At 46.5% G+C, this 12,314-nt stretch overlaps 2 protein-coding genes across 10 annotated transcripts in view; one reads left to right on the forward strand and one right to left on the reverse strand.

Annotated features, from left to right (window-relative positions):
• The window catches only part of ANKRD13A (ankyrin repeat domain 13A), a 39,179-nt gene extending 33,835 nt beyond the window's left edge, over positions 1 to 5,344 (reverse strand). The window contains exon 1 of the mRNA XM_068563037.1: positions 4,962 to 5,344. Within this exon, the coding sequence (XP_068419138.1) occupies positions 4,962 to 5,057 (96 nt within the window). The 5' untranslated portion in view covers positions 5,058 to 5,344. The remainder of the gene's footprint in view (positions 1 to 4,961) is intronic.
• A 3,732-nt stretch (positions 5,345 to 9,076) lies between these two features.
• The window catches only part of GIT2 (GIT ArfGAP 2), a 48,569-nt gene continuing 45,331 nt past the window's right edge, over positions 9,077 to 12,314 (forward strand). For all 9 annotated transcript variants that reach the window (XM_068563039.1, XM_068563044.1, XM_068563041.1 and 6 more), the window contains exon 1: positions 9,077 to 9,260. In XM_068563039.1, coding sequence (XP_068419140.1) covers positions 9,209 to 9,260 — 52 coding nt within the window. In that variant the 5' untranslated portion in view covers positions 9,077 to 9,208. The remainder of the gene's footprint in view (positions 9,261 to 12,314) is intronic.

Genomic DNA, 12,314 nt, shown 5'->3' on the forward strand with positions numbered 1-12,314 from the left:
TTATGTAGGACATAAAACGAATCTACCGTCTATATGCTGTTTGACGAGTTGCTTAATTTCTCTTGAGCTTCAGTTTGCTCCCTTGTAAAACGGGATTAAAAAAAAAACCAAAAAACCCACCTACCTTACAAAGTTCTTACAAGGGCAAAGGCACAAGCCTAACCCCCATAGAAAGCACTTGGAAGAGCCAGCACTTATTATCATACACCTACATTACATAGTTTCATATAAGCCGTCACTTTCTCCCTAAAAGGGATTTGTTCAAATTTCCTTACAGTTAATAGTGGAGCTTAGGGTCTTCAACTAATGACGTTAGTTTAGTGAGCAAGAGCTTTCAGAATTTAACTGGAATTCACTGTCGAAGCTGACTATGTAAGTTTTTCCTTTAAGTTTCTTCAGTCATGAGCCGTACCAAATTAAAAATCCCCACCCTCTTAACTATCATCATGCCCCAAAAGAAGAAAAGGAATGAGATTTCTACACGTCTCCTTGTGTGATAATGTAAGCCCACCGACTTTTCTTGTCCAAGCCCTCTTTGCCAGTCCACTGTCCTCCAGCCGCAGTCAAGGCGCAGCTGAGTGCGGGCTGCAGAGCCAGACAACCGGGCCCGCTTCCGGACCCCTCACTAGCCTTGGGTGGATTACTCAACCCCTCTGAGCCTTGGTCCCTAGCGCACAGCCAGAGCTTCAGAAACTCTCACAGGGGCCTCCTGGGGAGGCCTCGGGCAAGAGGCTGCTAAGCAGCCCTCCATTCGCTTGAGAGAGTCAACCACCCTCATTCCTGTGCACCCTCAGACCGCCCTGGTCCTCTGCGGCTGTGGCCTGAGCTGGTTCTCCCACTCCGAGTCGGGGGTCGGGGGGAGGTAGCCATACAGGCCTGGTTCCTAACGTGAGCCTGAGCCCCTGAGGGCTGAGGAGGAGCAGCTGAGAGGAGGCTCCAGGCTCTTCCCCTTGGATGCAAGGCTCTGGTTCACAGCGGGCCTCTAGACGACAGGCACTGGCTTGAACGTGTGCCCGGTGGCCTCACCCAGCCTTGCCCCGGGCTGGGATGAGAACCCCAGGGTGGTTCCCTGTCAGGCTCCGGGCACTGCTGCTGCCTAGAACATCCTCTTCCTCTTGACCAGATTTTGTGCTTTGACTGCTGGCACCCTAACCGGGGGCTGGCCCTGGAGTCAGGCATCATCTGCCACCCTCCACCCAACTCGATCCCAGGGCTTTCTCTCCCCTGCTAAGGTGCACTGACTGACCTTTGCATTTGTCCCCTTAAATTTTCATTCATTCTCCCAGCATCAGCAGGAAGGCCAAAAGATGTTGAACAGACCTCTCTGGCTAAGTGACAAATGACATCACCATAACACAGATCATTTCAACTGCACCAACCAACTTCAAGGCCCCGCTGAATATTAAAGGCAGTAGAGCTGATGGGTTAAGAGGCACTTAATAAAGTGCCTCTGCTGAGTAAACGCTGAAAGCGTGAAACAATCTCATCACTGGCAAAGTTACACAAGCAGTGAACTCCAGCTATTAGCAAGACGGTGGCACTGGGGCTGACTCACTCACACTCAGAAACACGTGCTTATCCTCTTCATCTGGATAAACTTGATTCTTTCTGGGTCACTGTTCCTAGAACAAAATAAAATTCTTACAGCTACCAGTGCGCCTGCTTCACGTCTCACTCGTGGGATGGAAGGAATGAAGGAACGGACAGCAGAAAGTTACTGGCAAACAAAGCCTCAAGTGAAACAGCTGGTTTTATTGCTGGGGTGATAAGAATTTTTTTGTTTTTAATTATGCAACCAATACGTGTTCTTTGTAGAAAAATCGGAACATACATAAAAGAAGCTACATTCCCAGGATGATTATAATAACAGCAGCAGCAAGTATGGTAAATGTACTGCTCCCATTTACTAAGTGCCTTTGCTTTCTGATCTGTTCTCTGCTTCATTCTCCAGAATCCTGAAATGGAGGCACTTTCACTGAAAGAAGTAAAGGGGAAGGGTTAAGAATACAGGATTAAAGCAGACTGTGACTTTCTGGGTTGACATCCTGGTTCGACTACTGGGTCAGCAGGTGACTGAACCTCTCCACCTCTGTTTCCTCATCTGTGAAATGGGAATCACAATAGCACTCACCCCAGGGGACTGATGTGAGAATTAAATCTAAAACTTCACATAAAACATTTCAGCACGGTGCCTGGCAAAATAGCAAAATACCGCGTTTTGACAGGTGATGAACCAATTCGGCAAGGGTAAATTAAGCACCCAAGCTCACAACCTAACCTGCGATAGCACTGGCCATTAACCTAACTGCCTCCAAGGCACAGGTGTAGGCAGCTGTTTCGTAATTAACAGAGGCTCTCGATAAATATGAAAGGAGCAAAATATTCCCTGCCTTGTACTTTAATGACATCAATTATCAACTTCTTGACCCTGAAGCAGTTACATAATTTGTAGGACCCAGAGAAAAATCAAAATGCAAGGCCCCTTATTCAAAAAAAAAAAAAAAAATTAAGAATTTCAAGACATAACTGCAGAGCATTAAACCAAGCATGAGGGACTTCCCTGCCTGGTGGTCCACTGGTTAAGACTCCACGCTGCCACTGCAGGGGGCACGGGTTCGATCCCCGGTCGGAGAACTAAGATCCCGCATGCCACACAGCGCAGCCAAAACAAAACAAAACAAAACACCAAGCACCAGCCACTTCTGAGCACAAGGCCCTGTGCAACCGCCAGGTCGCACACCCTTGAAGCCAGCCCCATGTCCACCCCTTCAATGGCCAAGTTTCAGGATCAAAATTGGATTGCATGGTCATGACAGTCAAGCTTCCACGGTCAAGATGTTCTTCCTGAATACACTTCAACTATCCCTTCCCCAGAGAAAACAGGATCCTGTGGAATGACCTACAGTGATAACCAATAACAAAGTCAAAACCAAATAATTAGCACAGATGAATATTCTTTCCTGACCTCCTTGCCAGTCAAAGGCATTAAAGATCAATTTACTCCAGGACAACCTGCTGCAAAGTTATAATTCTCTAATCGCAAATGTCCTTAATGTTTTTCAAGGTAAGAGGCACAGCGAACTTTCGATGAACATGTCTATCACAGCTTGCAGGAAAAAGAAATAATGCAACCATGCCACATTGTAGATTATAAACCAAGACTTGGTCTTATCGAACAAGTTTTTCTATAAAGAAAGACTGCGCTTCATTTAAACTCTTTTCCTCACTCCAATGAACAGAAAGCCTGCTGCTTTCAGAAATCAGTATTGAACGTGTGTGTGGTTTAAGGACAATGATGAACCTCTCTATCAAATAGGATTTTAGTTTTGTGACTTTCCTTGTACTTTATCTCAATATTTCGTAAGAAGTTGGGTGGCCCCGATACCGAGGAAGTGCAGAAGCAAAACGTAGCAGACCTAAAAACAGGACTGTCTGGTCATTTCTAAAGTGTCCAAGGTGAGACTGAAAGCTGAGAGCAAAATCATGGAGGATTCTCTCTGAGCCACGTTTAGTAAGAGAAAGGGAATTAAATCATCAGGTATACTGCAATGTCTAATGGTGAATCATTTACTCTGGGGGCATGATCTAATTAAGAGCAATGACTCTTACAACGAAAGTTTATTCTGTCGGGATAGAGAATTTAAATGAAAAAAGAGCAACTTTTGACTTCCAGTGGGTGCTCAACAGACTTAAAAGGGAGACGTCAAGGTACAAGAACACACTTAGCAGTAACCGTTCATCAAATGGGGGGATGCTGACCTTGCTCAATTTTTGCCAACCATAAGAAAACCAATGCCCCTTTTCCTCTAAAATTTCTTGACAATTACAGCATCAAATTGGAGCCATTCAAAAACCAGAACTTTAGCACACTGGATAAAATGAAGTCAACCAGAACAATTATACCAAATAATTACAAATCCCCTTCCTAACTGCTAAGTCTGTTAGTTTGTAACTTGAGGATACCAATACCTCCCAGAATTGCTGGGATGCCTTTAAGGCAGGGTTTCTCAAGCAAAATGCTACTGACATTTTGGGACAGATAAATCTTAGGTGGGGAGGGGGGTGTCTTACGCATTTGTGCATTATAGGATATTGAGCAGCTTCCCTGGCCTCTACCCATTAGATTCCAGTAACACCCACTCCCCACTTGTAACTACCAAAAAAAAGTCTCCATTAATTACTAGATGTGTGGGATGAGGGATGAAATCACTCCCAACTGAGAACCACTGCTTATAAAGATGGGAATAAATAAAAGGTAAGGAATCAAAGCACTTTAGAACAGAAAGTGATTTTAAGGATGCTGTGCACCAGTGATTCTCAAACTTGACCTATTGATAATAGTCAAGTACAAGATTTGCCCACATGGGTATCAACACCCTCATTCTACAAATAAGTGGACGTGGGCCAGAGAAGGAAAATGCCTTGCCCAAGGTCACAGGGCAGGTTAGAACCTGGACTCCAAACCCAACCAAGCCCTTCCTTACAAAAAGGATGGGTGGGGTGACAGGTGTGTGTCGCTCATACATTTTGGGGAGAGTCAGGCCTAATTGGTTAAGACGGTGCACGCTGGAGCCAGCTGGCCAGAGTTAAAAATCCTGATTTGGTATTTACTAGGTGAGGGACCTTGTGTAAGGCACATAACCTCTGAGAGCCTCAGTTTCCTACTCTGTCAAATTTAACGATAGTACCTACCTCCTAGGGTTGTTGGAAAGGCTAAGAGAGATAATATATATAAAACCTCGACACAGGGCCTGGAACACATTAAACACTCAATACATGTTCTGTTGTTATTATTATTATTATTATTATTATTATTATTATTATTATTGTCCCACGACTGCAGAGTGGAAGGGGTCTGCGGGGCCCCGAGGGCAGAGGGCTGGAGATGGGCTCAGGGAGGCGATGCGACCCCCGACTCCCCCCTCCTCTCGCCGGGGGCGGACCCCCGCCTCGCCCCTCACCTGGCCCTGCAGCTCCTTCTCCAGCTGCCGGTAGTCGTTGTTCCAGACCAGGACGTGCAAAGGGAAGTGGCCGCTAGCGTCGCGGGCAGAGGACATGGCGAGGAGGCCGCAGCCGGGCCCTCACAGCCCGGTTGCCAAGCCTCAGCACCGGCAGGGTCTCCGGCGCCCGCCCGCCCGCCCGCCCGGCGGCCGGCGAGCGAGAGAACCAGGGGAGCGAGCGAGGGGCGCGGTACGAGGCAAGGGGGACTAGCTGGCCAGGTGAGGGGCACGCGCAGGAGGTCGGCGATCGCGGGCCGGGTCGGGGACGGGGTCGGACGCGCCCACCCCGCCCCGCCGCGCTCCCGCCCGCGGTGACAGCTCCCGAACCGACTTCTGCGAACAGAACTGCCCCAAACAGGGAAGTGCGGGGAGCGAACCACCGCGCGCCGTGGCGGGGGGGAGGAGAGGACAACCACCTGGTCCGGGGTCCGCCCAACCCCACACACCTGCAAGTCCACATCGGGAAACACAGTAATGCCCAAAACAGAGCTAAAACTCTCTTCTTTAGCCCAGAATCTCTACATGGAAAACTCGGTCTACCCTTCATCACCCCCTTTTCCCCTGCTCCAGCTTTCTCATATGGTTCGGTCCACAACTGGGCCTCTTCCACCGGCTCTGTGGTCACGGGGTGACAACAGGCGCCTGGACCAAACCATTCTAGTTACTGACTCCCTAGCCTTTTTGGACCTGGGCAGATGCTTCCACGATTGGTCAGGAGCCATTTTGGAAGTGGGCAACACCAAACAATTTTCAGGGGGGAATTATAAACTCTGGAGAAGTGGCATTAAATAGTTGCACAGTAAGAGGATAGTTCTATCTTAGGATTTCTCAACTTCAGCACATTTTGAAGCACATAATTTTTTTTTTTTTTGCTATTCTGGTAGCTCTGATTCTTTTTAATTTAATTTATTTATTTTTTACTTTTATTTATTTTTATTTTTTATACAATTTTAAAAAGTTGCTCTCCGGGGCTTCTCTGGTGGCACAGTCGTTAAGAATCCGCCTGCCAATGCAGGGCACACCGGTTCGATCCCTGGTCTGGGAAGATCCCACATGCCACGGAGCAACTAAGCCCGTGTGCTGCAACTACTGAGCCTGTGCTCTAGAGCCCGTGAGCCACAACTACTGAGCCCACGTGCCACAACTACTGAAGCCCGCACGCCTAGAGCCCGTGCTCCGCAATGAGAAGCCACCACAATGAGAAGCCCATGCACTGCAACGAAGAGTAGCCCCCACTCGCTGCAACTAGAGAAAGCCCGCACGCAGCAGCGAAGACCCAACACGGCCAAAAATAAATAAATAAATTTTTTAAAAAAAAGTTGCTTTCCATTTACATTTTTTACTGAATACTGGCTATATTCCCAGTGTTGTACAATACATCCTTGAGTCTAACACCCAATAGTTTGTGCCTCCTCCCCTACCCTTATATTACCCCTCTCCCCCTCTCCCCAGTGGTAACCAGTAGTTTGCTCTCTATATCTGTGAATCTGCTTCTTTTTTGTTATATTTACAACTTTGTTGTATTTTTTAGATTCCACGTATAAGTGATATCATACAGTATTTATCTTTCTCTGACTTATTTCACTTAGCATAATGACCTCCAAGTCCATCCATGTTGCTGCAAATGGCAAAATTTCATTTTTTTAATGGCTGAGTAGTATTCCATTGTTGAATACTACATAAAGGGAACATACCTCAACATAATAAAGGCCATATATGACAAACCCACAGCTAACATCATACTTAATGGTGAAAAGCTGAAAGCATTCCCTCTGAAATCAGGAACAAGACAAGGATGTCCACTCTCACCACTTTTATTCAACATAGTTTTGGAAGTCCTAGCCACAGCAATCAGAGAAGAAAAAGAAATAAAAGGAACCCAAATTGGAAAGGAAGATGTGAACCACATAATTCTTTCTGTGGGACTTGTCCTGTGCCTTGTAGGATGTTGAGCAGCATCCCTGGCCATTCTATCCACTGGATGCCAGTAACACTACCCCCAAAATGTCTCCAGACATTGCCAAATGTCCCCTGGAGGATGAAAATCCACCCCCCACCCCTCACTGAGAAGCACTGTTCTACCTGAACTCCAAACTGGGTTATGATTCAAAGTTACCTAAGGTGGTGGTTTATTCCACATATGAATGTCATCTATTTTTGAAGCTAACCATTTGAATTTGGGGTTATGGCCAAAAGGACTAACAGATAATACTTAGACTTGACCACAGTCAGCCACTATTAAGTTCATTCTTTGGGTTTCAACCTAAGACACTATAACTCCTTGATTCAATGAAGAACCAAGTCAACTTACAGCTACTCACCAGCCTGAGCTTTCTGCACAGCTGTCTACAACTAGACCACATAACTGGGCAAAGTTATTTAATGCATCCTGAAAGCATACCCTCTGCCTTCCCTGCTCGTGCACATCCAGCTTTTCAGATGCCTGAAACAACAGCTGTTCAAGAATCCTGGCCTAATCCATTCTCCACATGTGTTGAGTCCAGAAGATTTGTTAGTCTGCAAACCAAAACAGGATGCAGGAGCATCAGGATGGAACCCAGAGGCTCTAACTGTGGAATGTGTGGGAATTATGTGGTTATGCCCATACCACACATTTATAAAAATGGAGAGATGAACCAAAGACCAGTGCTTCTGAGACCTCTTCCAGGACTTCTATCTTTTCAGAAGCCTTGTGCAATTTAATTTTCTTTCTCTTCATCATCCTATGTTTACTGAACATTTCTCTTAATTCATTAGTCGGAAAACTCCATGATGACTGCTCACCAGAGTACCTAAAGTTAAAACAGTACCTGGCCCACAATAGGCATGGAATATTTGCTGAAGGGAGATCATGGTTCTGTTTACATATAATACATACAATATTCATTAGCATTAGGGTCACATCTCTGCTCTTCTTCACACTGCTTAAACTCATATCATTGTGTTTATCTCACACCATCCTGTGAGTTAGATTATCTATTCTTATCCTCAAGACAAAAAAAAAAAATAGTTGTGATTAGAAAATAATAGTGATATCAAATTCTAGGGCTTCCCTGGTGGCGCAGTGGTTAAGAATCCGCCTGCCAATGCAGGGGACACGGGTTTGAGCCCTGGTCTGGGAAGATCCCACATGCCGCGGAGCAACTAAGCCCGTGCGCCAACACTGCTGAGCCTGAGCTCTGGAGCCCGCTAGCCACAACTACTGAGTCTGCAAGCCACAACTACTGAAGCCCGTATGCCTAGAGCCCATGCTACACAATAAGAGAAGCCACCGCAATGAGAGGCCCGCGCACCGCAAGGAAGAGTAGCCCCCGCTCACCGCAACTGGACAAAGCCCGTGCGCAGCAACAAAGACCCAAGTCAGCCAAAAAAAAAAAAAAAGTTCCAATTATAATAGGAGCTACTATTATTGAGGGCTTATTATGGGGCAGGCACACCACACTCTTCTGTAAATTATCCCATTTGTCCTTAGCCAGACAGTAAATATTTAGCTTTGCACGTCATATATGTTTTGTTGAATATTCTTCATCCTATCCCTCCTCTCCTTTTTCTTCTTTACAACCCTTTAAAAATGTAAAAATCATTTTTAAGTAACAGGCTATACAAAAGCAAATCATGGGCTACGGGTAGATACACATTATCTCCATTTTGCAGATGAGATTAAAACTGCAGCATAAGGAAACATCTAACATATTCCTGTTTTACTTATTGTAGATCTAGTGCAGTTGAATGTAAGCTCCATAAAGACAGGAAATTTCGTCTTCTTGGCTCACTGCTCCTTCTCCAGTGCCTGGAGCAGTGTGTGGAACATAGTAGATGCTGAATAAATATTTGCTGAATAAAGGAATGCATAAATAAGTGAACTTGGCCAAAGTTATGCTAAATGACTTGACTACTGATTGCCTCAGGAAGGTCTCTTCCAGAGAGGGAGACACCAAATCAAGGAAATTTGGAAGTAGGACACAAGACACCTGCCCTCACTCAAGATGGCGACAAGGCAGCGTGCCCTTTCCGGTCACATGACCTGCCCGTCGCCGAAGGGCGCCTCCCCGCGCGTGCGTGCTGCGCCGCGGCTGAGAGGCGCTGAGGGGAGAGGCGCCGCAGCGAGCACCGCCGTGGGGACCCGTTAGAGCGGAAGCGCCGCCGCCGCCGCTGCCGCCTTCGCTGTCCCGGGCCACCAGGTTCCCGGCAGGTGGGAGGCGGGAGCCATGTCGAAGCGGCTCCGGAGCAGCGAGGTGTGCGCTGACTGCAGCGGGCCGGGTGAGTCGCACCAGCCGGGCCCGCTCCCTTCAGCTCTCCTGGCCGGGACCCCTGTCCCGGGGCCGCCCCCTCGGGCCGGGCGGGTCCCGGCTGTCGAGCTCTGCACCCTATGCCTGGGGTCGGGACGAGGAGGAACCTCGGCGGCCTTGGGGCGGGACCGTCCCGGGCCTGTCAGAGCCGGAGCGGGCAGGGGGTCGCCGCCCTCCCGTCCCTTCCTTCCCTCTCGTCCCCTCTGTTCCAGGCCGGGCGGGGAAACGGCGGGGTCGGGGCCGCTTTCCCAACAGGAAGGGGCTTGGGCAATCCGCAGGAAGGCCAGTTACAGAAGTGAAATGCGAGCGTCCTCCCGGCTGCGGCCCCCAGAGGCTGCAGGTGTCAGCCCCCTCCCCACAGCTACCCAGACTCCCGCCCCAAGGAGGGGGCCCTGGGGCCCTGCCCGGAGTGGGCGACACTCGCCGCTTCCCTCCACTGGGACTCGCCAGAGGACCCCCATGGATGAGTTCCCCGCTCCTGACATCCCTACTCCCACTCCACCGCGGGGAATCTCCAGGATGTCGGGGTCTTGCAAATGATCCCAGCACTTAGGAGGCAATGCTGGTTTCAAGTTCTGAGATCTGAACGAGCTGAGTTCAAACTAGATTTTGCCTCTGGGTGACCTTGGGCTAGTGACTTCATTTGGCCGAGTCTTGATTTCCTCATTTTTCCGATGAGGATAATTGGGAGTACAGTGCTCAGAGGTAGGGAGACTCAATGAGGATCATCTCATTTAAGGCGGTTTTTTTTCCTTTTTTTCTTTTTTGTACTGTGTACAGAACCTTTACAGTCCCTTAAAGCTATAGTTGAATTTCTAAATCATACATTAATCACAGCTTACAAAGCAAACACCAAATCACGGGCAAGTATACCCATTTGTGCATTCAGGCAGTAGAGGCATATGGGAGCATTGAAAGGCCAAAACCATTCCTCCCATGCATAGTTTTCAGATTTAGAGTTCAGATCCATCTTAGCGGTTGGAACTGGGTTGACAGGTCTCTATGCTGTTTTCAGTGTTTGGATTTATCTGCTTTGAATTTGAAGTAATTCAAAAGGTAAGATGGCTTCTTTGGCGCAATAGTGTCCAATAAACGATCTTAACGAAAGGAGCACCAGTGTTTTTGCAACTGTTCAGAACTTCATCTTGTCCTATGGAAGTGGAGACTGATTTTAAATAGCATTATGATAACTCAAACCTTATGTGGTTATTTCACGGCCTGTATACTGTAAGTGGGGTTACCAGTTTCCTTTGAAGATAGGGAGACGGGTGGAGGAGTTTAAAAAGAAGTGTTTCAGAAACCAAGTTAGTGTGTTATACGAACTCCATTGTATTCTCTAAAAATGTTATTTGTTCCACTTCCTTATTTTCTTGCCTGTTTTCAGTTGAACTTTCTGTGATGTTTGATTCACATGAATTTAGATTCAAACTTCCTGTTGAAATGCATTTTCTTTGCTTCTCAGTGGATGGTATGGGGCAAAGGAAAACTGCATCTCCATTGCCACACTAAATACTCAACTAAATAATAAATACTGTCTTGCACTTCTCCGGCGTTTTGTGCATTTCAGAACATTTTCTCTTCCATTGTATCTTTTTAGTTGTTGTCTCATATGCCTAATCTACAGAGACTTGAGTCACTTCCTTCCTGTTGTGAATATAATTAGGCTACCTTGCAATGTTCTGAACTTGAGCAGCTGGGAATTTGTGCTGCCTTTTCTGCAAAGCCCTAGTAAAAGAGTTACCTTTAGGGTTGGGGATCCCTTTGAGATTCTTTTTTTTTTTTTTTTTTTTAAATTTATTTATTTATTTTTGGCTGTGTTGGGTCTTCGTTGCTGTGCGCAGGCTTTCTCTAGTTGCAGTGAGCGGGGGCTACTCTTCATTGCGGTGCTCGGGCTTCTCGTTGCGGTGGCTTCTCGTTGCGGTGGCTTCTCTTGTGCGGAGCACGGGCCCTAGGGGCGCGGGCTTCAGTAGTTGCGGCACGTGGGCTCAGTAGTTGTGGTTCGCGGGCTCTTGAGTGCAGGCTCAGTAGTTGTGGTGCACAGGCTTAGTTGCTCCGTGGCATGTGGGATCTTCCCAGACCAGAGATCGAACCTGTGTCCCCTGCATTGGCAGGTGGATTCTTAACCACTGTGCCACCAGGGAAGTGACCCTTTTGAGATTCTGATGAATGCTCAGGCCTTTTTCCCAGAAAATGCACACATGCTTAACTCTTTCACACAGAATTTATGTTAAGATTTCTCAGAGGGGTTATAGACATTTCTGAAGCCCATTGGTTGTGTTCCTAGAACCCAGGTTAAGAAGCCCTGGAATAAAACGTTCAGATAAACTGGAAGGGCTTCACCCACCCTCAGTCATACAAACTCGATTTGGATTTTACTGTGTTGTTAACATTCTGATATTCTCTCCATGGGATTCTGATTCATGATGTTAAGGTGATTAATATAGAGCCTTGCTTAGTGTGTGTTAAATCCTTGTTGTCTTGTTCCTGTTTAATTTCCTCCAAGAAGATTGTGAATCCTCTGAATGATACGTGAAAAGCAAAGGTAATCTTCAAAACGAATAGTCTTTTTGTATGTGTGTCATTAGTCGTAGTACCATACTGCAAAAAGCAAAGTTGTTATGTATCTTTGCAGGGATCCTTCATCTTGGTGTTTCCAATCTTTGTTTTTTAGAATGGCTTAGTAGTACTGACATAGTTGTACTTCATTGAATAATTTTCTGTTTTATTTCATGGCAAACATTTGACTAACTATGATCAAATCTTAGTATTCAATAAATAGTTTACCTTTTTTTTTTTTAAAGTGAATCTAGTTCATATCCTACTCTGAGTTCAACTACCTGAAAACTCCACTGAGGTTTTTCACTGTAGTAAGACAGGGTTCATGTGAAACATTCAGTGTTTCATGTATTAGGAATCAAAAACTTTCTCTAGTGGCCATGATTTCAGTGGACTCTTGAAAATATTTGAATGGTACTTAACAAAATAATTTGGAAATATTACTATATGCAAGGAACTTCACTTACTC

This window comes from Eschrichtius robustus, chromosome 14, assembly GCF_028021215.1.
Source record: "Eschrichtius robustus isolate mEscRob2 chromosome 14, mEscRob2.pri, whole genome shotgun sequence".
In the NCBI taxonomy this organism is placed as follows: Eukaryota; Metazoa; Chordata; class Mammalia; order Artiodactyla; family Eschrichtiidae; genus Eschrichtius; species Eschrichtius robustus.